Source organism: Natrix helvetica (genome assembly GCF_964273705.1).
Source record: "Natrix helvetica genome assembly, chromosome: 15".
Taxonomy (NCBI): Eukaryota; Metazoa; Chordata; class Lepidosauria; order Squamata; family Natricidae; genus Natrix; species Natrix helvetica.
In genome coordinates, this window is record NC_138565.1 from 1,698,218 (window position 1) to 1,722,683 (window position 24,466).

General features: G+C 52.4%; 1 protein-coding gene across 3 annotated transcripts; it reads right to left on the minus strand.

Annotated features, from left to right (window-relative positions):
* Nucleotides 1–1,857: 1,857 nt before the first annotated feature.
* On the minus strand, nucleotides 1,858–14,039 carry GLT6D1 (glycosyltransferase 6 domain containing 1). Of its 3 annotated transcripts, none has more exons than XM_081967007.1 (7): nucleotides 13,642–14,039; nucleotides 8,408–8,494; nucleotides 8,065–8,133; nucleotides 7,231–7,269; nucleotides 5,540–5,599; nucleotides 4,598–4,735; nucleotides 1,858–4,432 (listed from the first exon to the last, which is right to left on the minus strand). In XM_081967007.1, the coding sequence occupies exons 1-7, from the start codon at nucleotides 13,812–13,814 to the stop codon at nucleotides 3,739–3,741; spliced, it is 1,260 nt and encodes a 419-aa protein (XP_081823133.1). In that variant the 5' UTR covers nucleotides 13,815–14,039; the 3' UTR covers nucleotides 1,858–3,738. The 3 variants fall into 3 exon arrangements, with proteins under 3 accessions (XP_081823133.1, XP_081823135.1, XP_081823134.1); XM_081967009.1 differs by lacking the exon at nucleotides 13,642–14,039 and adding an exon at nucleotides 13,257–13,358; XM_081967008.1 differs by lacking the exon at nucleotides 7,231–7,269.
* Between the last annotated feature and the right edge of the window lie 10,427 nt (nucleotides 14,040–24,466).

The following is a 24,466-nucleotide window of genomic DNA, read 5'->3' on the forward strand; positions in this document are numbered from 1 at the left end:
TATTCTGTGTTTAGAAAGCCTTATGATGACTTCAATGCTAACGCTAAGGGACAGAAAAGTGTGCCCTCCTGTGGACAATGTCGGGATCGCAGGCAGAAAATAAAATAAACCTTTTAAATGAATTTTATGGTTATTATTCTGTGTTTAGAAAGCCTTATGATGACTTCAATGCTAACGCTAAGGGACAGAAAAGTGTGCCCTCCTGTGGACAATGTCGGGATCGCAGGCAGAAAATAAACCTTTTAAATGAATTTTATGGTTATTATTCTGTGTTTAGAAAGCCTTATGATGACTTCAATGCTAACGCTAAGGGACAGAAAAGTGTGCCCTCCTGTGGATAATATCGGGATCGCAGGCTGAAAATAAAATAAACCTTTTAAATGAATTTTATGGTTATATTTCTGTGTCTTTATTATTAGAAGCCCCGTTATTAATATTATTAGGGAAAGGGGAGGCCCAGGGGCTGCAGAAAAGGCACAGAAGAGGGAAACCTGATCCAAAAGCCGTAACCCATTTAGAAAGCCTTATGATGACTTCAATGCTAACGCTAAGGGACAGAAAAGTGTTCCCTCCTGTGGACAATATCGGGATCGCAGCCACAAAAGAAAATAAACCTTTTAAATGTGTTTTATGGTTATTATTCTGTGTTTAGAAAGCCTTATGATTGTCCTGGGAACTGGCAACTGCCGCGCAGTGTTGTCATGCTATGTGCGCAGGGGCGCAGCTTAGAGGGAACATTGATCCTAAGCCCTCGATGCTACTGCCAAGAGACAGAAAACTCTGCCATCCTGTGGTCAAAGAAGGAATAGCGAACACAAAAAGAAAGAACCCCTTTCAACGCATTCTTAAGTTGTTTATTCTGTATCTTTATTATGAAACGCCTTTTTATTACCATTCGTAAGGTAACAGGAGGCCCGGCTTCTGATCTGTTGGCACAACCGCCACTGCTCGGGGTTTGAGGATTTTCTGATCCTGTCTACTCTATTGCTTGCGTAGACGTAGAAGCATCTGCTTTGATCGTGAATGTAGCCCAGCACCCCCTTTCTGTCTGTGTAGAAGGTGGGGGTTTGCAGCTCAAGGTCCATCGTCTTTGTTATCAGGTCTGCGAGCTCCATAGCCAGTACTGTACCGCAGAGTCCCAACCTTGGCACGGTGTGACCTTGTGGTATTAGTTGCACCTTTCGCTTTTGCATTTGGGCTCAAAAAAATTTAGCTTCCAAGACACCCATTTTTCTGACCACGGGATCAGGATTTTTGCTCTTCTGGATGCAAAAACGCTTGATTTTGAAGAGAGCAAGAAATACTATTTTAAATTATGAAATTGACCCCTAAACTAATCTAGGCTACCTGGTCTACTCTGGGCCCCAAGGCAAGGCAATGGGAAAGCACTTAGCTGTCTGCTAGGAACACAGCTGCCTTTGATAAAGGCTTTGATGGGACTACTTGGCCCTGTGCCAGAAGGGGGTTTAAAAATGGGACTGGGGGTTCTGGACCACTGGACAGATCACCCGTCTTTGTAAATCAATAAATAACTTTTGAGCTTTTCCCAAAAATTCCTTCAACTACAACAGCCCTTTGCACTCTTGACTCTGTGTGTGTGTGTTTGTGTGAAGTGTGTCTGGATGCCCCAGGGCCCTTGTGCTGGTAGACCCGCATAGACCTGTGCCCGCCACAAGGTGGAGCCCTTTCACCAGCTATGCTGCATGTAGCAAAGCCCTCTGCTGGACGTTGGCAGCTGGGCATCCTCCAGGCACCTTCCGCTCCCCTCCTCTGGGTCAGTGGAGGCAGACTGGAGGCCAAGCAGGCTTCCTCCTCCTCCTCTTCCTCTTCTCACCTCCGCTCTCCAGCTGGCATTTTAATCCAGGCCATAGAAATGGCTTGCTTGGCTTGGACTCTAGAGACCGTTTTGCAACTGGCTCCTGCTGGAGTCTTTCATTGGGGGATGCAGTCGAGGCTGGGTGATGCCAAAAGGCCCAGGGCTTCCCCTGGGTGAATGGTTCCACATCCGGTCTGTCTTTCAGAGCTCAGGAAGCAGGCAAAAGGGGACCCGGATGCATTTCTTCCAGGAACGGCTGTCCTTCCTCGTGGGGGGGGGGCTCCCCACCCTGGTGCCTGGGACCCACAGAAGGCAGCTGTGACTCACTTCTTCCCCCCCCCCCGTTGAAATTCAAACCCGCTTTGACTTCAGCCTCTTCCTCCTCCTCCTCCTCTTTCCTCCTCCTCTTCCTCTGAGGGTGAGACCTGGGAAGTTCTAGCCACCCTCCTCCCCGCTCAACCCCACTTCAAAAGACTTGCCGAGACAAATGTTGAATTTATTGTTTTGTCGTTTACAAGGCAATAAATTAACAAAGGTACCAATTTCCACAGGCGGTTTGGGGAGCCTGGTTTCCAGGCTTATCAACCTTGCACCAGGTACAAACAGTTCATAAATCTCTCGGTTGACGAGAGTGGGTGTATTTGGGTGTGCTGAAACAAGGCGGAGGGCCCTCGTGCCAGCCACTGGCACGCTTGGGCCTGCAAAATACGGCCGGTTTTGAAGCAGCGTCCCCGTGCAGGCCAAGCCAAACCTTTGTGCCCACAAGGGCGAGGAGAAGCCCGTCTTTAAACTACAAAAGGGAAAGAACGGACGGAGGGCTGACATCTAAGTTTAGAGCCCATCAATGCAGGGGAGGCACAGCGGAACGCGGCTTGTGCAAATGAGCTCGGAAAGGGAGCTGGCAGGCAGGTGTTTCAACAAACAACAGGGGAGTCAGGCACCTTGGCAGGTGCAAGCAGGACAAAGCGCCCCTCCCGTCCTCTGGAGCAGCACAGGAACAAAAGCCAAAGCTTTTGTTCCATTTGCTCCAGGCTGCCAACTTGGCTGAGTTTTGTTCTTGGAGGATGCAGGAGAAGGACAAATACCCGCCTGGAGTGCTTCTACCTGCGTATTTGAGTCCACAGGAAGGGGAGGGGAAATCCCCATTTTGGAAAACGAAGCTTTGGGGAGGAGAAATCTGGGAGATCCTCACCCACCGGCTTAGCGTGGCTCCCTGAAGCCCATCGGAGGAGGTTAGCCCAGGAGATCTGAGAGCTGAAGGATCTGAGAAGAGGGCCTGGGGGCTTCCTCTGTGGACCCCGCCTGCTGCGTAGACATTGGCCACCTCCTGGATTCTTCTGTGTGTATGAGGGTGGGGGGTGCGTCCTCTTGCTTCCCACCCCTGACTTCCCCTCCTGTGCAGGGTGAAATCCTGCCCTGCCCTGCTGCCCTATCTTGGGATCGCCAGGGACGGTCTTTGCGTACCCAACAAAAGCCTTGCCAAGGGAGAAGGGCAGTCTCGCAAACCCAGGAGGAACAGAAAAGTTTCAATCACCCCAAAGTTGGAGAAAACGGTGCAAATGGGGGATGCCCGAGGTGTTTGGTCTACATTCCCTTGTTCCGGGGGGTGAAAGTCAGAGAGAGGCTTAAGTCTCGATGAGCAAACTCTCTCTCAAAGCAAGAGGAAGTGAGCCACACCACCTCCCACCACGAGTTGTCCTGCATGACGCAGAAGGACAGAGAGGGACTCGCAGAGGCCCCATGTTGAGGGAAACGAAGGGGGCAGGAGGGGCCGTAGGAGGTGGCCGAAGGCAGCTGGACGCTTCCGTTGCCAGCTGTGCCCCCAGTTGTGCCCTCTTCTTCTGCGGGGGTGTGTGAGGGAGTGAAGCCCATGTGTCCATGGCTGCAGGTCCGCTCTGGTCCGCTCAAGGGCTTGGGGCAGGTCAAGAGTTGTCTCTGACCTGGTCGTATTCTTTGGGCTTCCAGGACAACTTTATGTTATGGATGTTGTAGTCCTGGCCGATCTTGTAGTCCCAGCAGTACTCCGGGGAGAGCAGCTTGGTGGGCTTGTTGAGCAGGAAGTACCTGTTGAGGTGGCTCTCGTCATGCCAGATGGCCTCCAGCTTCCGCTCCTTGTCCTGCAGAATGCCCTGGTAGCACTGGCGGGTGAGGTTCAGCACCTGCAACGGGACGCCCCCAAAGACCGCCGCGTGGTAGTAGTAGTCCCCCTCTTCATAGGAGATGTAGGCGGCCGACTCGGGGCGCCTCTCGTAGGTGAAATGGCTCCTGCCACGGTTGTAAAACCAGGCATGGATCTGGGCCACGGACGTGTCCAGGGCCTCCACCCCGTAGTGGCTCTGGAAGATCTGGTCGACGTCCATGCAGAAGAGGAAGTCCACCTCGAAGCGGATGCTCTCTTCGATCAGGTCCGCGATGGTCTTCATCCTCATCATGCTGATGTCCTGCCAGCGGTCGTGCTGCTTGGCCCGGAAGAGCTTCAGCGTCCGCTGGGGGGCCAGCTTGACCTGGGGCACTTTGGAGAGGTCATCGACAATGATGTAGAAGATGACCTTCTGGCCCGCCATGAAGAAGGAGTTGGCGGAAACCAAGAAGTCCTTCAAGTATTTGTCCAGGTACCTGGATGGGGAAAGCAAAGGCGGCTGAGATGAGGAGGCCCCCCCAGTTGCTGCAGGTTCTAGCCCCCCCCCCAATTCAGCCCTTGGTCCATCGGGGCCGAAGTCCTTGGACGGGCCTCTCCGGCCGTCTCCTCCTCAGCCAGATCAGGCTGGACGAGGCACTTACTTCCCAATGGCGAAAACGGTCAGTCCAATGGTGACCTTCTGCCTCCTGTAGTGATACTGGAGGGTGGCACTTTCGAATGTCCCGTCCCACACAATGGGGGCTGACCACGGGCTCAGCGTGGCCACCTCCATCCGAGCGCTGCCCGGGGCAGAAAGAGAAGACTCGTGAGGGTCACTCCCTGGTCACCTTGGGATCAGCTGACTCTCACTCAGCCCCCCCTCCAAAGCAGCCTTCCAGAAAGATGGGGGGGGGAAGCTGGTCAGGGCAGGGAGCCTCCGGTCCGAAATTCCAGGCCGAAGGAAGTGGGAGGGGGGCTTGGCTGCAGCTCTCCAGCCTGATGTTTAAAAGTTTAGCTTTCAGCCTGCTAATTGGAGCCAGATGTTTGGGAAACTTCCTCCTCCTCCTCCTCCTCCTCCTCCTCCTCCTCCTCCTCCTCCTCCTCCTCCTCCTCGGGATTTAATGGAAAGCAAAACAAATCAGGAGCCTTTCTCGGCTTCCTTTTCCTGCCTTTCATGTGAGCAGGCTGTTTTCAGCCGGCTGGGCTTTCAGGCCAGGCCGATCGGGGCGAGCATCGGTCGCCTCTTCCAGCTGAGTAGCCTCTCCTGGTGCCTGGCACTTCGGGGCGAAGGATCCTGGTGGGGTTTTGCCCAGGAGACGGGCAAAAGGCCTCCTCCTCCTCCTCCTCCTCCTCTCCTGCTTAGCCTTCAGCTCTGGGTTTGCAGGCGGGAGGAGCTCCGGCTGGGGAGACGCACAGCAGCTGCACCTTTGCTCCTTGGGGGGATCCTGAGCCCCTGGAAGCCTCCCCCAAGGAGTTTCTCACTGCAGGTTAAAAAGCCCTCGTCTCTCGGGGACTTCTGGCTTTGACGGGGAAAAGGGGAAGTCTGGAGGAAGCCCAGTCCATGCCGCCCCCGCCTGACTTTCAACTCCAAATGAACTTCTCACCTTGGGTGAAACCATCTGCTCAACGGAATTCCTCTCGGTTCCTTGGTTGAATTAGCATCTCTGCAATAAAGGAGAAAGGAATCGGAAGGCGGTCCAGCAGGGATGCTTTTCCAAAAGGCAACTGGACTTTCTTGGGTTTTTTCCCCCCCTTTCCTTGAAAATGTTTCGCTTCTCATCGAAGAAGCTTCTTCAGTTCTCCAGCTGTCTTGGAAAAGCACCTTTTGGGACAACGGTGACATTGGGTGGTGGAGAAGCTCTAGAGGCCCACACGCCAGCGTGTGCCTTTCACACAGACCCATTTGGTCTGCCACCTTTTTGGGGAACCAGAATGAGGAAGATGCAAGAGGACCCTGTCACCGTCGGCCGTCAATCAGGCAGCCGAGTTCCTAAAACCCACAAAGGCTTCCCTTCTCTTCTCGACTTTATTCCTTTCCTTCAGTCAAAGGAATGCTTTCACACTCACTTTTGGCTCCAATTCCTGACGTGTAGATTTCTTATTCTTCGTCATGCCAAGGAAACAATTTGGGGCACGTTTGGCTGTCAGGAGTTAAACTATACTGCAGGGGAGGTGGGAATCTGGCATGGCTACCTGGGGGTCTGTTTGACTCCTGCTGGGCAAGAGTTCAGCCCCTCTGCTTGGGGGGGGGAGGGAGAGTGGACCTTAGCAAGCCTGAGGGCTGAGCCTGGCGTGGCAGGACACGGGACTGATCCCCCTCCCCAGGCTGCTGCCCAGCAGAGGAGGGGGAGCAGCACTCTGCTGTCACCCTGCAGGAAGAAGTGAAGGTGTAGCCTCTATGCAAGCTCCTCCCCTGAAAACGGGGCTTCCTGGCATCACCTGGGTGGGGTGCCTCCCTGGCACCTAGCTTATGCTATTGCCTTCCAGAACCTGGCACTCTCCACAGCACCTGTTTCCCAAGCTTGAAAGCCCGCTATGGAGAACATTTCCTGTTGCGCAAAGCTCCGCAGTGACAGTCCGCTGTGTGAAAAAGTTACTAGTCCCTCTGGGAGTGGAAGAGGGGTTAGTGGGTACACCCGAGGCAAATAAGGGGCAGCTGGCCATCGGCCACTTTTATTCTTTAAGTAAGGAAGATGCCCAGGAAAGGGGAATCGGGAGTGCCTGTCACTCTCTCTGGCAGCTCCTGGCGGAAGGAGCCTTGGCCCACATCCCAGCGGGAGGAGGGTTAGCCAGCAGCAGAAGCAGAAGCAGATCAGCAGCTGTCTTGAAAGCGCTGGGTGAAAGCATCCAATGAGACACGGTGTGCCTTGCCCGCTTTCCGGCCACCCCCCGTGCCCCAGGCATTGCCACAGCCCTTGCCTGTCTGAGCTGCAGGTCCCCTCCACACTGGACTACTTCAGACCCGCCTCTCGCTGAGCAAGGCAAAGGTTTGCTCTCTTTCCAGCTCTTTGATGCCAGGTCCAGGGTGCCAGGGCAAAATGCAGCGGCCCAATCAAGGAAAGGGGGAAGGAGCCGAATGCCCATGGGCACCTGTTCTGACCCGCTGGGCCACAACAGGCACCAGAGGGCAGTTGCAAGAAAGGCCAGCTGAGGCTGGATCCCTAAATCCCGGGGAGGTAAAATGCCCGCATTCTGCCTGGCAAGCATCGCAAGGAGAGCCGTGACTCATTTGGGGAAGTAGGCAGTGCCACAAACAAACCGCAGCCAGCAAAAGCAACCGTGGCGAGGGACTTACTGGGAGCTGATGCTCTCCATCCAGGTCTCTTTCTCATCCCTGTTGAAAGGAGAACAAACAAAACTCCTGACAATCTCTTGCAGTGCAAATAATCACTTTTCTCTTCGTGGGCAGGACACGTGGGCTCTGCAGAAGCTCCCGGCTGTCTCCACGCCCAGGTGGGGCGGGACGTTACGGCTCTGGAAACCTTCAGCGATGCCCTACAAATGCGCAGGTTGGGCTGGAGCTCCCAGAAGCCGAGCCTGATGTGGGGATTGGCTGAGAATTGCCCCAGAACTCTCGTCCAAGACATCTGGACGGTCTCGGGACAAGCGGGAGGAGACATGCGGCTTCTCTGGAGAGAAAGCAGCGCTGAGGCTGCTATGCAACCCCTCTGTTTACACACAAACACACACACACACACCGCCCCCCTTCCCTTCCTCCCACGGTCTCCGTGCTGGAGGGGCCGTTATGACCCCTGTAGCTGACCTGGGGGGGGGGCGGTCTTTGGTTTAAGGAGTTGGATCACGGAAAAGCTGCAACCGAACCGCCTTTCAATTTGGCGGAGGAGAACTTCTCCTGGTTCCTTCACTCCAACATAGGCGCACACGTCAGAGGGAAGGCGTTGCACCATCAAGAGTTCGGGAGTGTGTGAGCTTTCACGTTGGCGGTGTGTGTGTAGCTTTAGGAAACCCTTTGGGAGCGGATCTCGGCTGTTGAAATGCTGCGTGCAAAACGCAGGCCTGATTCCACCCCCCTGCCCCAGAAAGCTGTGCTGATGCGCCACAGGCTGAGATTCTGAGTGAAGGCATTGGGGCCACCCGTCCTCCTTGCGCTTCTCTCCACAAAACTCACCTTGTGCCCGGTCTCCGCCATGGGGGGTGCCAGGTCTGGGTTTCTCCAGGTCTCTTCCAGCTTCTGGATCTGTAGGGTTCATTGTCTCACATTAGTGAAGCCTCAGCTGCTCCAGGGGCTTGATTGCCCCAGATTTATTGGCTAGCAATGATGGGAATTCTTGATTCTCTTCCTTGTTGGGTTCCAAAGGAAGGGAACAGGACATTCCCGGATGAGTCTGCTTTAAACGGGTGATGGAAATAGGGCGCAATAGAAAGAAAGATTGCAAAAGAAGTTGGTAGAGCACCTTCCTTGCAAGAACAGTAAACTCCATTTGGCATTTCAAGGCCTCCGGCTTTCTTACCTGTCCAGGTAGATGAAAAAGGCCAGGGAGAAAAGAGTGAGCAAGGATATCCACAAGAGAACGGCCTTCCCTTGAGACAGGTTCATCCTTGATGGAAAGAAAGAGCCGGGGGTTAGTCTCAGCTGCTTTCCTGTATTCCCAGACAGAAGCCCGGCTGCTGATCAGGGAGGGAGAGGGGGAGCAGCCCAGCCTGCCTTCCAAGGGGACCCATCTCCAGCGAAGGCAGAAAATTCGCCCGGTGGATTCGCTTCCTTACAACGGAAAAGGCTCTGCCCACCCAAGGACTGACACCTGCCCTTGGGAGCCTGAAACCAGCTGTCCTCAACATCCATCCCCGACACATCCCAAGTCTCACTGGCTGGGGAGGATGGGAGCTGCAGTCCCACAGATCAATTACCTTCCCCTGCCTTGAGGAAGGCTGTGGCAAAACCGGAGGACATTTGAGCAACACTTTGGCTTTGGCCTCTGGAAGCTCCGCTCTGCCCCCATCAACATCGGAGGCAAGCTTTGATGTGCTTACTTGGAACGCCTGGCTCCCTGGCACCATCTGTTCCCTCCAGCTGCATTTAAGGGCCTGGCACTCGGCTCTGCCCTGCTCCACCTTCAAAAAGATTTTGGAAACTTCCCCCCCCCACCACACCCTCATTTTCTTCTGTGCCTCCTCTTTCACAGGGAGAACCTCCCCTTCCAGGATCGGCCTCAGGAGCCACCTTTGGGGTCTACAGACACAACCCGCCGGCTGCCACTTTTGCCGCGTCCCTGACCAGGGGGACCCTCGAGGCAGCCTTTCCTTAGCTCAGGGGATCCTATGGAAAACCCAACGTCGGTCGCTCAACCACTAGGGCAAGCTACCGCAAGTATCTCTCTCTCCCGAAGGCAAAAGACAGCCTGGAGTCTTGGCTGATTTTAAGAAGAGGAGGTGGGAGGCCGGACATGTTCGGCTTCCCCCAGGAGAGAGGGAGGGAGGCAGCTGCTCTTCGAGCCAAACAGAGAGATCCCAGGCAGGCCAGAGGCTCCGCTTTGTGGCTGCTCAATGGGGGCAGGGAATCCCCCTTCCCACCCTGCCCCTTTGCCTCGGCAGAAGCTCTCGCGGCCTTCCAGAAGAGGGGGAGATTCCCTGGTTTTACCCCCCCAAATCTACAACAAGCTTGGTGGGGGGGGGGTTATCTGCGGCGAGCCTGAACCCAAGCCTGGGAAAAAGCGGGTCACCTGCTGCGAAAGCCCAAGGATGCCCAGAGACCCTGCAGTGGTCTTAGACCATGGATGGCATTTTAGAACCCCTCAATTCTAAACTGCCATTCAAAAGTGTTCTGAGCTGTGGTTGCCTTGGGCCTCCTTGGCCAAGAGCTTCATAGCCAGACCCTCCCTCCTTTCCTTCCTTCCCCCCTCCCTCCCCTCCCCCCTCCCTCCCTCCCTTCCTTCTCCCCTCCCTCCCCTCTCCTTCCCTCCCTTTCTTCCCCCCTCCCTCCCCTCTCCCTCCCTCCCTTCCTTCCTTCTCCCCTCCCTCCCCTCTCCCTCCCTCCCTCCTTCCCTCCCTTTCTTCCCCCCTCCCTCCCCTCTCCCTCCCTCCCTCCCTTCCTTGGCTTGCCAGTTGACCTTACGGGGGCGGGGGGCGGCATTCCACCATCCTCCAAGGGTCCAGATCAAACTTTAGGCCGCTAACATGAGCCCACCTTCTTGGCTTTGTCTTTGGCCCAAAATAAGTCATTGTCGGTTATACATTTCTGTTGGTAGCCGACGTACCAACAGTCATATCCACGCAGCGTGTTGCCATCCCTAAAAGCCTCCCCTTGAGCATATATATGGCCCTTACACTTGGGCAGCCCAGCCCTCCATCGATTGGGGGCCCTCCAAGTGGGGAGTTTGGGACCCTTCGGCCACATCCTTGTAATGCTATCCCTTGCTCAGGGGTCTCCTTCCTCTACCTTTGGGCATCCATTCCTCTCCAATGTTGTGCCAGCCGGCAGGTTCAGCCATCCCAGGAGGCCAGCCATGCTCCCACCCTTGCCTGGGGCCCAGCTTGGGGCCCTTCTCCCTCGCCCCTTGTGCCTCTCCTGGAGAGAGATGGGGTCGATTCTTGGCAGAGGGCTGGGAAGGGAGAGTTGGATTTGGACTAACCCTAACCCTGCTCAAATTCACCTGGAAAAATGTCCCCCATTTTCCCTCCTTCCAAGGAAGAACACCTGAATGCTCAGGGAGTGAGGAGCAAGGCTGGCCTCCCCCCCCCACCTGCTTTCCCCCAAACAAGCAGAAACGGAAACATCGTTTTTTGGCTGCCTTTGAAACCTCTCAAGGAAGGCGGGCGTGCTTTTACACCAAGGCACCTCGCCTGAGTCGGCTGACGGTCCCTTCCGTTTGAATATAAATGATTTGGTGATAAAAGAAATGTTGCAGAGCCTCTCTTGCCCCTCCACCTTTTAATGTTTCCAGTGCTTTTTCTTCTTTTTATTTTGAATAGAGTTTGACGAGTCGGAATTTTATGGACAAAGTTGGTGACTTTTGTTTTGTTCGCATCACGAGTTTTTCACCAGAACTCTTTATTTGATCTTCTGAGGTTATTTCCTGGCAGGATGTGACTCGCCTGAGGTCTCTCTCAGCAACTTTCAGGTTTTGGTTCATCCAGCCTCCCCCAAACAAATCAATACAATACAAATCAATACAATACAATACAATACAATACAATAGCAGAGTTGGAAGGGACCTTGGAGGTCTTCTAGTCCAACCCCCTGCCTAGGCAGGAAACCCTATACCGTTTCAGACAAATGGCTATCCAACATCTTCTTAAAGACTTCCAGTGTTGGGGCATTCACAACTTCTGGAGGCAACTTCTGTTCCACTGATTAATTGTTCTCACTGTCAGGGAATTTCACCTCCGTTCTAAGTTGCTTCTCTCCTTGATTAGTTTCCACCCATTGCTTCTTGTTCTACCCTCAGGTGCCTTGGAGAATAGTTTGACTCCCTCTTCTTTGTGGCAACCCCTGAGATATTGGAACAATGCTATCATGTCTCCCCTAGTCCTTCTTTCTCTTAAGCTAGACATACCCAGTTCCTGCAACCGTTCTTCATATGTTTTAGTCTCTAGTCCCCTAATCATCTTTGTTGCTCTTCTCTGCACTCTTTCTAGAGTCTCCACATCTTTTTTACATAGTGGTGACCAGAACTGAATGCCGTATTCCAAGTGTGGCCTTACCAAGGCCTTATAAAGTGGTATTAACCCTTCACGTGATCTCGATTCTATCCCTCTGTTGATGCAGCCTAGAACTGTGTTGGCTTTTTTGGCAGCTGCTCAAACTCAAATCAAACTGCTCTCATGGTGGCAAATCTTCCCTTCTGGTCAGATGGGCAAGAAGGACGCATCTGCCTCTAGGAGTAGCTGCCCCCGGGGCTCCCTAAAAACTGATTCCTTGAGGGGCTCAGAGGCTTAATTGCCCAGGACTTAGAGGGGGGTGTCAGGGAGCTGTGCCCAAGTTCCTCTTGGAGCCTTCCAGACCCTGGAAATAACAGCAAATGGGGCAGGAATTCAGGTGTGCAAATATTGGCTTAAAATACACAAGGGCGTAGCAGTCACTGTACCTTCCACGGTGATCTGCAATAATGCCATTGTTATTGTAATGTAGCATTATCAGAGCAGCATGCAAGCAAACAACTAAGTGGGAATGACTCAATGCAGCAGAGACAGAAGTCAAAATTATTTCTGGGTTTGTTTTCCCTTTTTTTTTTTTTGGCCTCCTGAAGCAGCTCCAAAGGGCAGAAACGGCAAGTGCAAAAGCCTATTTTTTGCCTGCCATTTTTCAGTTGTGCACCCAAGTTGCTGGGGGAAATAGGATGAAGCAGCCAGGGAAATGGGGACCATGGTCCTTTCCAGACTCCCTTCTAGGCCTGGGGGCAAGAGCCGGGGGGGGGGGGGGGAGGAAGCAATGGGGCCTTCAGAGTCAGCTCTGCCTGCAATACCAGCTGAGAATTCAGGGCCATAAAAACGCTCCTGGATCGTCCAGATATCTGGCAAACCAGAGCCTGGTAATAAAAAGACCCTCACCATCAATTGATTGGCCAGCAAGTCTTGGGCCCCTTTACTTGGCCTTGTCTGACCCCAGGCAACGAGCAGGAAGGCTCCAGAGGTGTTTCTTTTGAGGGCTGGCTGGGCCACCCCCTCACCAAGGTCTTTGCTTTAGCCCCCCACTTAAAGAGCATGGAAGCTCCTTGGCTGAGTCGCTTTCATTAGCCCCTTCTGTCTGTCTTAGCCCCCAGCCCTGAAAGTCCCTTGGGCCAGCCCCCTCTCCAAGCAGCAGGACGGTGGGCTGCAGGCCCACAACTAGGAGGGCCAGGGAAGTGAAGGGAGAAATCGAACTAAATCATATCAGCAGGTTTCATTTCCTCACTTTAAAAAAGTTTTCCTAGTGGGCCATTTTATTAGTCAAGTTTCCTTTCAAAAGATCAAAATTTCCCACCTCAGGCCATTTGAAGCTGTTCCCACGGTGGAAACCCCCAAGGCCTTGCTCTTATGCAGAGCCTGTCCGGGGGGGGGGGGGAAACAACAACAGCTCATGTTTACCAATGAGGCAAATACATTCTGACATCTAAACCCAGGTTTTAAGAGGGAAACATGCCGCATTCTCTGTCTTTCCCCCAACCACTCACTGTCTCCATTTTTTTAAAAAAGGAAAACCTATCCCAATTCCTACCCCAATTCTGAAAACATTTGCATGTTTTGATAAGTTGATATTTCAAAACACCACCCCCCCCCAATCCCAGATCCGTAAATCAAATGCAACTGGAACCATCTACAAACTTTTAAGACTCTTATAATGCTCTGAATTCCCCTTCCGGCTGTGAAAACAGGCAGCCTCACCTTCTGCAACAGGAGGATTTGCCACCTTTCTCCATCACAGCCTCTTAATACCCCACGAGCAAGAACCGAAGTTCCCTCCATTCTCTGTTCCCATCGCTGGTGTCCATGAAGCAACACAACTTTCCTTGAACCTTCAACCTGTCTCTTCAGAAGAGGAGCAGGACAAAGAGGACAGAGAGGACAGAGTCCGCTTTTCTAAAGCAAGCGGGGTGGGCAAAGATAGGAAGGCAGGACAAGAAGCCAGGCGTAGCCACTTCTTAAACACGTTTAAAACCGAAACACAAAAGCAGGCGAAGGACCAGAGGAGAAACCCGAAATGGCTACTAAGCCAGAGGGCAGGCAAGCCCAACCTACAAGTAAAATAATCTTAGAGCCACATACGCACCGTATGGAGAAGTTGACCTCTCTGGGTTGCAAAAATAGAGGGGGGAAATAACAGACAGGGCTCGATTCTGCCGAACTGGGCAGATTGGCACAAAGGGAATCCCTTCCAGCCTTTTCGGTCAAAAACAAGCCCTGTTTTGTTGTCCCGGGAAGGTTCTCCCCTTCTGGATGCATCGTTCGGAAGGCGCCTCGCACGGAAGCCGAGCAAGAGTGAAACAGTCAAAAGCAGAAGTTGGGCAGCCTAGGAGTCGAAGAGCCCTGGGCTCTCGGGGTGTTTGGAGTGTTTCCTTCTTTCACTCCAGTCCTGAGGCTCCCTGCCACGTTCCCTTCTTTTTTTCTTGCAGAAAACTGGCGAATGCAATTCCCATTGGTAACTCTGAGCCCGGGAATAGAGGGAAGGTGGAGCCGTTTGCTTTTGGCTCAGAAATGCTGTTTTGACAAGGCAGCAGAGAGGGATGCTTCTTGCATTTATCCCTCGGCGGGGGCGGCAGGAAGGAACAGGAGGGTCTTGGAAAGGAAAGGAACAGGCCTCCTTCGCCTTAAAATGATTCGCTTTCTGAAGCGGCGATCAACCAGAGTTTGCTTTCCTAATCCTCATCTAGAGCCCATCCTTCCCGCTTGCCTTGTCCCTCAAAACCGAAAAAGCCAACAGCTGGAAAAAACAACAACCCCGTGACTTCAGATTTTTGAACCCCTCAATTTCAGGCCTGAAATCTTTCACCGCAAAGCCCCCCCCCCATCCCCAGTCCTCGGATAGCTCAATGGCTTGGAAAGGCTCAAATGTTCAGGAGAGTGGTGGGGAAGGAAGGAAGGCGATTGATTTACTTATTTTGAATACTGAGCATTGGGCTGGGAGGGGGCTGTGCCCCAACCAGACTAAACCAACAGTTGGGGTTACTTTATGAGTGATAAACTTTTCCAAAGCTCTCCAAGCAATCTCTGAACGGCTATTTAAGCTTGGGAAGGAAAAGCATTCCCATATCCAAAGGATCCCGCTGCCCCCAAAGTCGGCCCGGGGAAGATGTGTTGGGTGGGGGTCTCTGGAAAGGTTTCTCCACCCACCCACCAGCCAGCTATACAAAGGGCTACTCACCTTCGCCACTGAGGTTGTAACACTGGATCTCACCTGCAAACTGTCACACACATCACAAAGAGCTTCCAAAGTCCAGAGATGGTGCTGTAGGGAAGGCTCCTTTTTAAAGTTTTCTCTCCCCACCCCATTCCCCTGTGGTCTGTTTTGAATACCCTGCCTCACCTGGGGTGTGTATAGGATTCAAAGGCTTGTGGAATGCCTATAAAATGTTTAGCAGTGTGTGTGAGATCTTAATCCTTTTAATAAGGGCAGGTTGTCCTCCTGACAATGCCAGAGAACCTCTTCCTGGTTCTGCCCTCTTCTAATCCAGGTCTGATGGAGTGCAGACAGAAAAGAAATGTGTGTTCTCTTAATCCTGACATTAAAATGTTTCTAAGATACAAAACAGCAGCGTTTGCGGAAAGTGCTTCCTTTATTGGGGAAATGTTGCACGCAAGAAAGCTTGGAGGAGTTTATTTGAGGTCTCCTTTTTCAAAAATCAATAGTGGGGAAGCAGGGTACAAAGTGCATTTGTGGAGTCCTAACGTGGCCCAAAGAGGCTGGCATGGCTCCTTCCGGGCAAACCTGGGGAGGGGGCGTGCGTCTCTGGCGGCTTGGCCAGCCTGCAAACGCCAAGCCTTCTCTTTGCAAATGGGATGGGATGGGGGGGTTCCAGTGGCTGCCTGAGGTGCAAAGGGGGGGGGGCTCAGCTTTGCACTGAGTGGTCCCCTATGGCCCTCAGATGCCCCCTTCCTCTTCTGACCCCTCCTCATTTCCTCCGAGACGTAGCTTCGTCAGCCTCCTCCGTCAGGTCTACACACACACACACACACACACACACACACACACCAAACTCAGCAGACCATCCAGTTGTTGTTATCATTCTATTCTATAGCCCCGGACTGGGTTAGTCTTTCCTCCTTTTGCACAGAGAAAAAAAAGAAGGCACGTTTCTTATTTAAAGAAAGTTTGGTGGCACGACCCGTTTAATGAGGACTTTGGGAGGTTCGCTTGCCTCACCCCCTGTGGGCAGGTGTGATTCTGAGAGCCTCTCCAGAGCTGGAGTCCTGCTTGGAGGCTCAACCTGTTTCTCTCTTGGCCCCCAGGCCTTCCGGGAGAGGCTGAGATGGCAGAGAAACAAAGGCCCTTTCAGCCTCTGAAAGCCCAGGATGCCTGTGGCTGCAGAGAATGTCACAGGAGAGCCCACACCCTTAGGCCTGGGGGGGGGGAGCCGTGGGGTGGGGGCTTCTGGCAGCTGCCAGGGAGAGGGAGCAGCTTCTCAAAAGACCGTGCGATTCTTGGCTGCTGGGCAAGAGAGCCTTCTCTTCCTTGGGGCGCAGCTGCCGGAAGGGCTGTGGGGTTACCTGTGAGCGACCCCCACAGAGCTGCGCTGGGAGGCCTGACCTGCTAGGCTCTTCCTTGGAGTGGGGAGCTGGGGAGGGCCGGGAGGCTTTGGGCCTCTCCCCGCAGGGCTGTGCTCAGGCCACGTCCCCTAGGAGGTGACCTTTTGGTTCCCGGGCTCCAAGCCGGAGCCAACTCTGATAGCCTAACCAGGCGGAGGTTTGCCTGTCCTTCCTATGCTCTTTGCTCCAACTGTGGTCTCTGGCAGGAAGAGCCAGCCGGGCTCCCAGGCAGCCAGCCTCCCCCTCCCCTAGAAGGCTGCCTTGACCTCATCCCGCCTTCCCTCTCCTTCTGGAGAACTCTGCTCCCATCAGCCGTGAATGGGAGGGATCGGAATCCAGTTGCAAATAATGGGCAGTGGCTAATTGTTCCTTCCATGCAAAACAGCGCCAGGCATAGTTGCCTCCAGCATCATCTCCCGGTGCTGCTTCCTCATCCAATGCAAAGTCCCCACCCCCAGGGCTGAAATCCAGCAGGTTCTGACAGTTTCTGGAGAACTGGTAGTGGAAATTTTGAGCGTTTTGATTTTGTTGAACCCCGGCCTGTAAGGAGACGCAAAGGGGACGTTCCCAGTCGGTGGAGGAAGAGTCGAAATATCAGCCCCGAGAGCAGAAGGGGGAAGGGGCTCAGACACGGCAGGGTAGCTGGGCGCCCCGAGGGTCGGTTTGACCAGGAGCATCAAAGCCTCTTGTTGCAGGATTAACTCCCCCTTCAGTTGCATTGAAGAGGTTTTGTTGAAGCTGGGATCAGTCCAGTATAATGCAACGCAGGATGGAAGATGAAATTCAGCTGCCTCTCGTATACGCACAGAGAGAACACGAGACAAGGCCCCTCTCTTCCTGGCCAGGAGCCCCTCCTGCCCCCCACGGAAGGGCCAAAGTTTGGCCAGACCCCCCCTCAAGTGGGCAGTTCTGCCCAGCTTAATCCCTGGGATCTGTACGGCTTTGCCTTCTGACCAGTTTCTTCCCAAGGTCCATTTTTGGTTAAGCTGATCTAGTTCTCCAATCGTCCTTCACACATATGAAGTCTGGCTGGCACCATATTTGTGCTAATAAGGACAGTGTTACTTGTGCAGAAAGGAAGCCCTGCAATGCCCTGTGGGGTCTTTTCCGTCTTTCCTGGTGGGCCTTGCAGTGAGGGAGATTTGAACCTCCACCTGCTTTGCTCACAGATTCGGGGGGGGGGGGGGAGGAGCTTGTCTACACAGCTCACCTTCCCCATCCCGTCCTTGAGCTCTGCCCCCTCCGCCGTATCACCCTCTAGCCTCCCTGGGCAACTAGCATCCTTTGTTGCTCTATTATTCTATTATTCCCCAATGTTATCTTTAGTTTATTGCACCTCCCTGCAGTAAAACAAAATAACATCTGGACTTTGCACCCCAACCACCGTCACAGTCCTTCTCGCCATCTCCAGCAAAAGTGTCGTGTGTTTCCCCCACCCCACCCCCACGATCTGCTGCTTAAGTCACCCCCACCGCAAAGGTCTGGATCCCAAATCTTGCTGCGGGCCTGGAGTTTGAGTTTGAGTTTATTAAATTTATAAACCGCCCCCTCTCCCCGCAGGGACTCGGGGCGGTGTACAGACATCACATATATAACAACAACAAAGCACAACACGAAAACCCAGACAAACAACGTAAACATACAGTCTGTATATTAACCCAAACTAATTAATAGTTAAAAACAATCTAAAGGGGCAAGGTGGGGCAAGAAAGGGTGATACGTGTGCGAGAGAGAAAGCACGGGAGGGGGGCTCGTATTTCACCCGCACTAACAGATCCAGTTGCCCCATAGGGCAAACGGATGGGAATGGCCTGGCGCCTTAAAAGCAGCTTGCCATATGTGAAGAGAAGAAAGAAGCAGGAGAGAGGGAGAGGGAGAAGGAGAAATCTTGGCACACCAAATCCCTGCTTTGGGACCCTACCAGGCAGGGGGAGAAAGAACAAGAGCAAACCTTGTCAGAGGCAGCATGTGGGGAAGTCCACAGTTCCTGGGGAAGAGCTGGCTCCGCTTAGTGGTCCTCGCCCTGGGCTGGGCAGATGCCTGGCACCGCTGGACATAGGCCGCACTGGGCTTTTTCTCCCCTGGAGCAGGCTGTGGGCAGCCGTGGGCGAGTGGGTGCTTGTCCCTCATTCTCCCGCCTGCAAATAATTAACTGTGGCTCAGCAGCACCTTCAGGCTGGCATCCTGAAAGGTTTGAAAGGTTGGCATTGCCTCCGGTGGGAGGAGGAGGAGGAGGAGGAGGAGGAGGATTTTCCTCTGCTGGGTGAGCAGACAGGTTGGCCAATGGGGAAGGATAGACTTTGTGGTATCTGTGGTATCTGGTTGAAGAAAGGCGGAAATGGCAGCTCCCTTGCAAGTGACAATCAATCAATCAATCAATCAATCAAAGGAAACAGTCACACCAGAAGGGCCTCTGCATCTTCCCCTTGGGGAGGCGAGGAAGTCCTCACTTTTAAGGTCACAAAGACGCTTCGTTTTATGCCTGAAGCTGCCGAACGTGAAGGCGCTGCTGGGAGGACCAAGCCACAGTCAACGTATGGTTTTCCCACCCTTGGAGCTTGCCTGATAGTCCACCATGAAGCCACAGGTCATTCCTGTGTTTCTGTCCTGAGGAGGCAACGGACTTCCCTGGTAACAGGGAACCAAATCATCCTCGAAACTTTGCCCGTCTTGCTCCCAAACTACAGGAGGAAAACCAATCCAGACGTATCATTTCCAGTGGAGGGCAGGAGAGGATTTGGACCGTTCTTCCCGCAGTTATCTGTTCTTTTGCTGGGGGTGGTTTTAAAAGCAGGTCTCCGCTTTTCCACCCCAAAGCTCCCCAAGGGAGGGCTTCGCTTGCCCTTGGGAGCACTTTCCGGGGTTCTTGAAGAGACGTTGGCTGTGCCAAAGGGCTGCAATGGGAGGCAGACAAAATGGGGAATCAGAGGTGAAGAAAGAGGACCTTCCTGACGAAAGAGCCAGCGGTGGGCAGTTGCAAACAAGCCGTTCCTGTTAAAAAACACAAACCCCACAAGTGGCTGAGTGGGAACTTGCGGGAAGGTCTGCTGGGTACATGTGCTGTGTGCGTGGGTGCAGAAGAGAAAAAAGAGAAGAAGAAAAAGGAAGAGAAAGGAAAAGGAAAGGAAAGGGAAAGAAGTTTCTCTCTACTTTCCCCCCAGTCCTTGGTTGTCTTTGTTTGGCCCCAGTGGACAAAAGGGGGAAGGAGGCCAGAAGCTGCAAACCTTTTGAGCCGAGAGCAAAGTTTGGGGGGGGGGGGCGGTTTGCACCTGAATTCTCAGGCTTTCCTTTGAAGTCAGGCCTGCAAGGAGTGTCTTTGCGAGGCTCCTGGGACCCCTGCGAGGGGCGTCTGTGCCCCTGAACCCCTCCTGCTCTTCTGGCCTTCCACAGAAATAAAACGGGTGGCTATTAGATATTCACAAAATAATGGAATGTGCTGAAATGAGTAAATTGACATTTGAAATTAGAGAGCAAGAAGATAAACAATTTTATAGGCTATGGGACTTATTTTATCAGTGGTTAGATAAAAAAGAGCATGGAAATGAAAGATATCAGAGAATGTTGTAAATACAAGAATAATGGAATGGTGTAGAATATAATACAAAAAGACTTTATTGTTGAAGACGTTTAGGATAATGTCATGAATTGTTATAATATAAATGAACCCAATATCTACTATATCTGGTTTAAAATGAAGAAATAACGGTGATAGTCAAGCAAATGAGACATAATAACAATAAGGCATTTAAATATTTTTGATTTGATAATAGGTGATTTTATATAAATGGTAAGTGATGACTACGGAAAGAATGCACCAAAGTCTTGTAACCAATCGACCCACTGTTCGTAATGGAAGGTGATTTTATGTTTTTGCTTTGCTTTGTTTTGTCTGTTTATATTCTAAAATAAAAATAAAAACTTTTATAAAAGAAAAAATAAAGAAATAAAACGGGTGGCCCAGGAGGGAAGAGCAGCTGCTCAGACCTCGGTGGAGCCTCTGCTCCGGCTGCTAGCAGAGAAGTGCAGACTTCTTCTGGAATCCAGAAAGTGGCAATCAGGAAATGGGGGGGGGGCGATTATCTGCCAGTCCCCTCAGCCCCACGGCTTCCTCAGGATTGCAGCTCCAGATAGAGGAGGAAGCTGGGGTTTCAAGTCCAGGCTGGCCAGGGAGAGGGAGAGGCTGCAGGGCAGATAAGAGGACTCATTCTGACTCCTTGGTGGATCAGCGTGACTTTTTTGGGTAGCTTCTTCCCCATCAGGAATCTTCAGTCCTTCTGTTGGGCAAAGCCTCCTGTCACCTGCAACCAACACGGTGAACCTCGGAAGAGAAGGGGGGGTGACATCCATCCACCCCCCAAGGGGAGCTGAGCAGGCCACGATCTTCCTGGGTTTATTAGTATTTCAGGGGTGCCTCAAGATCAGGTCAAGCTACAAACATAGGGACAAATAAAAGAAGAAGTTAGGGAGAGAAGAAAGAAAAGGATTAAATCTGGGGAGGCCATGAGAAAACGGTTAAAAGAGGAAGAAAGGGGAAAAAAAGAGTTACATTAGTAGACGAAAGAGAATAGGAGTAAGATTGTTATGGTTACGTAACTAATTAAGAACTAAAGAAATGATCGTATATCATTAATGGTAGAAAAAACGTAAAACGCTCTCTAGGCTTAAATTGAATGAGAGGATTTGATGCTGTTTATTGCAAAATAGACCAACGGAGTAAAATAAGAAAAGAAAGTTGGGTGTAATTTTGAAGGGGCAATGGAAGAGATCGCTTATGTATTAAGGAAAAAAATAACTATAAAGATGGAAAATAATGGAAGAGAATAATTTGGCTGAAAGAGGAAATGAAGCTATGATGTAAAAAGGACTATGCCATTGACAAGACATGAAAGAAAAGACCAGGAAAACGCTTTGTTCCTATAATACGTATAATTTGTATTAAAAAATAAAAAAACTTTGAATGGGGGAAAAAAAAAGACCAGGTCAAGCTGGCATGGAGGACTCTGTCCCTGGGAGGAAACTGGACCTCTGGATCCTTTGAGACGGACTCAGCCTTTCTTTAGAGGGGGGGTATGGGGTGCCGGAAGAAGGAGGGTCCCTTCCACCCCCAGAAGCAGTGACCATGAGATGTGGAGCTTCCACGTTCTGAAGCAGCCAAGCTGAGAATGCCAGGCTCTGGGGAGGGCAAGGCTGCCAGGCTAAAGCCAGGTTAGAGAGGTTTTAAGGGGCGTTTGATGGGCAGCTTTGGGGTGGCTCAGATGGAGGATCTGAAGGGCAGGAAGCAAGACCCTGCCCACTTGTAGGACTGCTCCCCAGGCCCCTGCCCTGCCCTTTGTCCTACCCCAGGGCTTCCCCCCTTCTGGGTTCCCAGCCATCCATCCGTCTCCAGAGTTTAGCCCTGCCCAGCCTTCTGCCCCCTTTCGCTCCCCAGCTTGCTACCTGAGTTCCAGGTGAGGCCAGGTGAAGCCTTCACGCTTGGCAGAAACCCATTGTCCCGGGTCCTGGTGTTCTTGGCTGCCACTTTGTGAGAGTTTCTAAAGCCCCCAAAAATTGCCAGAGAAAGCCTGCCAGGTATTTGACGTGGGCGTGTTGAGACCGGTCCCTTTTGCAGAGAACGGTTTTGTTTTGGTAGCTGACATTTGGGACAGGCAGCAAAACTCACCAAACGATTCGGAAAGGTGAGGGTGGCTGTTTTTATAGGCCCTGTGAGTCATCGCGAGACCGGGGTGTAGATTCTCCTTGGCAGGGAATTAAGGTCTCTGCAGTTGTTCCTGGCATTCCCCCCCCACACACAAAGAAATTAAAAGGGGGGAAAAGAGGGTCTCTGGGGGGCGGAAGTGCACTGTAATATTAGTTTGTTTTTTTCCTTTTTCTTTCTTTTTTTTGTATTTATTTTTTTTGCAAAAAGTTTTTTTAAAATTTTTTAGTCTCATACACACATTTAAAAGTACGCATTCTCATAGTTACTATTCCTATCGCATTTTAACACTTTTAAGCATTCATTTTTTCATATAAAAAATTAAAATGTATGTTTGGGATTGCTTTGCTCACCATCCCATACGTCTGTTTTGTTTTTCTGCCACTCTACTTTCCTTTCTTTTTCTCCCTCCCTCCCCTCCCTTCTCTACTTCCTTCCTTCCTTCCTTCCTTCCTTCCTTCCTTCCTTCCTTCCTCCTCTCCTTTCCCTTTTCTTCTTCCCCTTCCTCTCCCCTACGCCTCTACCTCTTCCCCTTCATGCCCTCTCCCCTCTTCTTCCTGTCCTTCCCAATCTTCCTCTTCTTTCTTCTTCTTTTGTGTATTTAGATGTATATGTACCAGCATTATTTGCGTTAAAAAAAAATAAAAATATTTTAAAAAATAACAAAAGATTCCATCTTTCACTTTTTAATGGTTTTGATGGTTTTCCCGGGTGGCTTATCAGCTCCTCCTTTCTGACTTTGTCAACCTAGTTTATACGTAACAGTAAATCCACATTTCAAATGATTCTAGTCTCTTCGAAAGTGGCTAATGAAAGCCAACATCCAGTATGGCTTTGGGGATGGGGGGGGGGGGGGGGAGAAGACAAAGTCCAATTCCGCTTCAGCTGTGCCCTCTAGCGGTCGGTGGAAAAGTAGACTTCCCCCAACTTGGATTTCTTGATTGTTTGTGGTTGGTAACTAAACCTCTTCCTTATTTTAAGATGGGTGTTTGCAAAACGTTGTCCTGAGGGAAAAGCAAGGAGGAGGAGGAGGAGAATTAGAAGAAGGAGGAGGAGAAGAAAGAGAAGAAGGAGAATTAGAAGAAGGAGGAGGAGGAGGAGAATTAGAAGAAGAAGAAGGAGGAGGAGAAGGAGGAGGAGGAGAAGAAAGAGAAGAAGGAGAATTAGAAGGAGAAGGAGAATTAGAAGAAGGAGGAGGAGGAGGAGAATTAGAAGAAGAAGGAGGAGGAGAAGGAGGAGGAGGAGAAGAAAGAGAAGAAGGAGAATTAGAAGGAGAAGGAGAATTAGAAGAAGGAGGAGGAGGAGAATTAGAAGAAGAAGGAGGAGGAGAAGGAGAAGAGGAGGAGGAGGAGGAGGAGGAGGAGGAGAAGGAGAAGAAAGAGGAGGGGGAGGAGGGGAAGGAGGAGCAGCAGAAGAAGAATTAGAAGACAGAGAAACAAGGAGGAGGAGAAGAAGGGACCCTGGGGCTTGTCTGGCGTCTCTGAATGGAAACCAAGTCTTAAGATGTAACAGATGCAGCAGTTCCCTTTCAGTCCTTGGCAAGACGCTCCTCCGTGCCGGCACCCCAGCAGAGGGCACTCACACCCCTTCCATGGAACGGTGCAAGCCAGCCAAAGCTCACCTTGGAGAGAGAGAGAGAGACAGAGAGAGCCTCCACAACCAAGGCAGTCTACCTTTGGAAGGGTCACCGCTCGCTCAGCTGGGGTCAAGGCAGCCCTTCCTCAGGGAGAGGCTTCCAAGATGGGAAAGGTGGCCAGGTTTTTCTCCTGCTCTCCATCCGGCACCTGAACGTAAGCGCGGGAAGAGCCGGCTGCCTGCCGAGAGCCCAGGCGGTGGTGTTGGTGGCTGCTGCCCTCCGTCCGGCCCCCTTTCGGCCCCCTCTGCTGCCGCCTCCCTCCCCTGGCTCCTCCGCTCCCTCCTGGTCTGTGTTGAACGTGAGTCCAACTGTGAGGCTCCCCCCCACAACGCAGAAGCTGGTTTTCCTGCCTCCTGAGATGGGCTGGCCGAGGGACAAAGCCCGGATTGTGACAGATGAAACGGGCACAGCAGCCTTGGGCAGGCAGCGAAGGGAGGGGGCCGTGGGGGGTTTGGCCAAATGCCAGCATGGGAAACCTCCCCCTCCTTCCCCCCCTCGCCCTCCAAAGCCGCCTCTTCTGCTGCCCCTTCATCCCACGGCTGAGGGGGGTGGGCAGCACTGCCAACGGTTAGGCACTGCCTTCTCCGCAACCCTCCAGCGAGCCAAACTCTTCCCACACAGCATTGCTAAGCAACCTGCGCACGGAGGGCTTTTTGCCTCCTGCAAGTCGAAGGCCTCGGGGGGGGGGGGGAAGGGGGCTTCTCAGCCTTTCCCAGGATGTGCCCACCCACCCCTTTCCACTTCAGAACCTTCCATTGCTCGGGGAGGCCGTGAGGGAGAAGGAAGCATTGGCAGCCCGCCCTGCCCTGGGCCACCCTCCACCGCAGTGGCAGAGAGAGAGGAGGAGGAGGAGGAGGCAGAGGAAGAGGAGGGGGCTCCTGGGGGGGACACATCCGTGGGACTTGAGAAGACCGAAGGGGGATAGGCCAGGACACAGCAGGGCAAGCGGGCCCTGTGCCAACTGGGCAGGGGGCGAGAGGGGGAGGCCGGGGATTTGCGGAAGGGTCAGCTGGGAGGGTG

Excerpts from the sequence above, each read along its gene's own strand:
- GLT6D1 (XM_081967007.1), bottom strand. The coding sequence starts at position 13,814 with ATGCATCCAGAAGGGGAGAACCTTCCCGGGACAACAAAACAGGGCTTG. Across the intron at positions 8,495-13,641 it reads GAGGTCAACTTCTCCATACG|GATGAACCTGTCTCAAGGGA; the intron begins GTGCGTATGTGG and ends CTTTCCATCAAG. Across the intron at positions 4,433-4,597 it reads ACCGTTTTCGCCATTGGGAA|GTACCTGGACAAATACTTGA; the intron begins GTAAGTGCCTCG and ends TTCCCCATCCAG.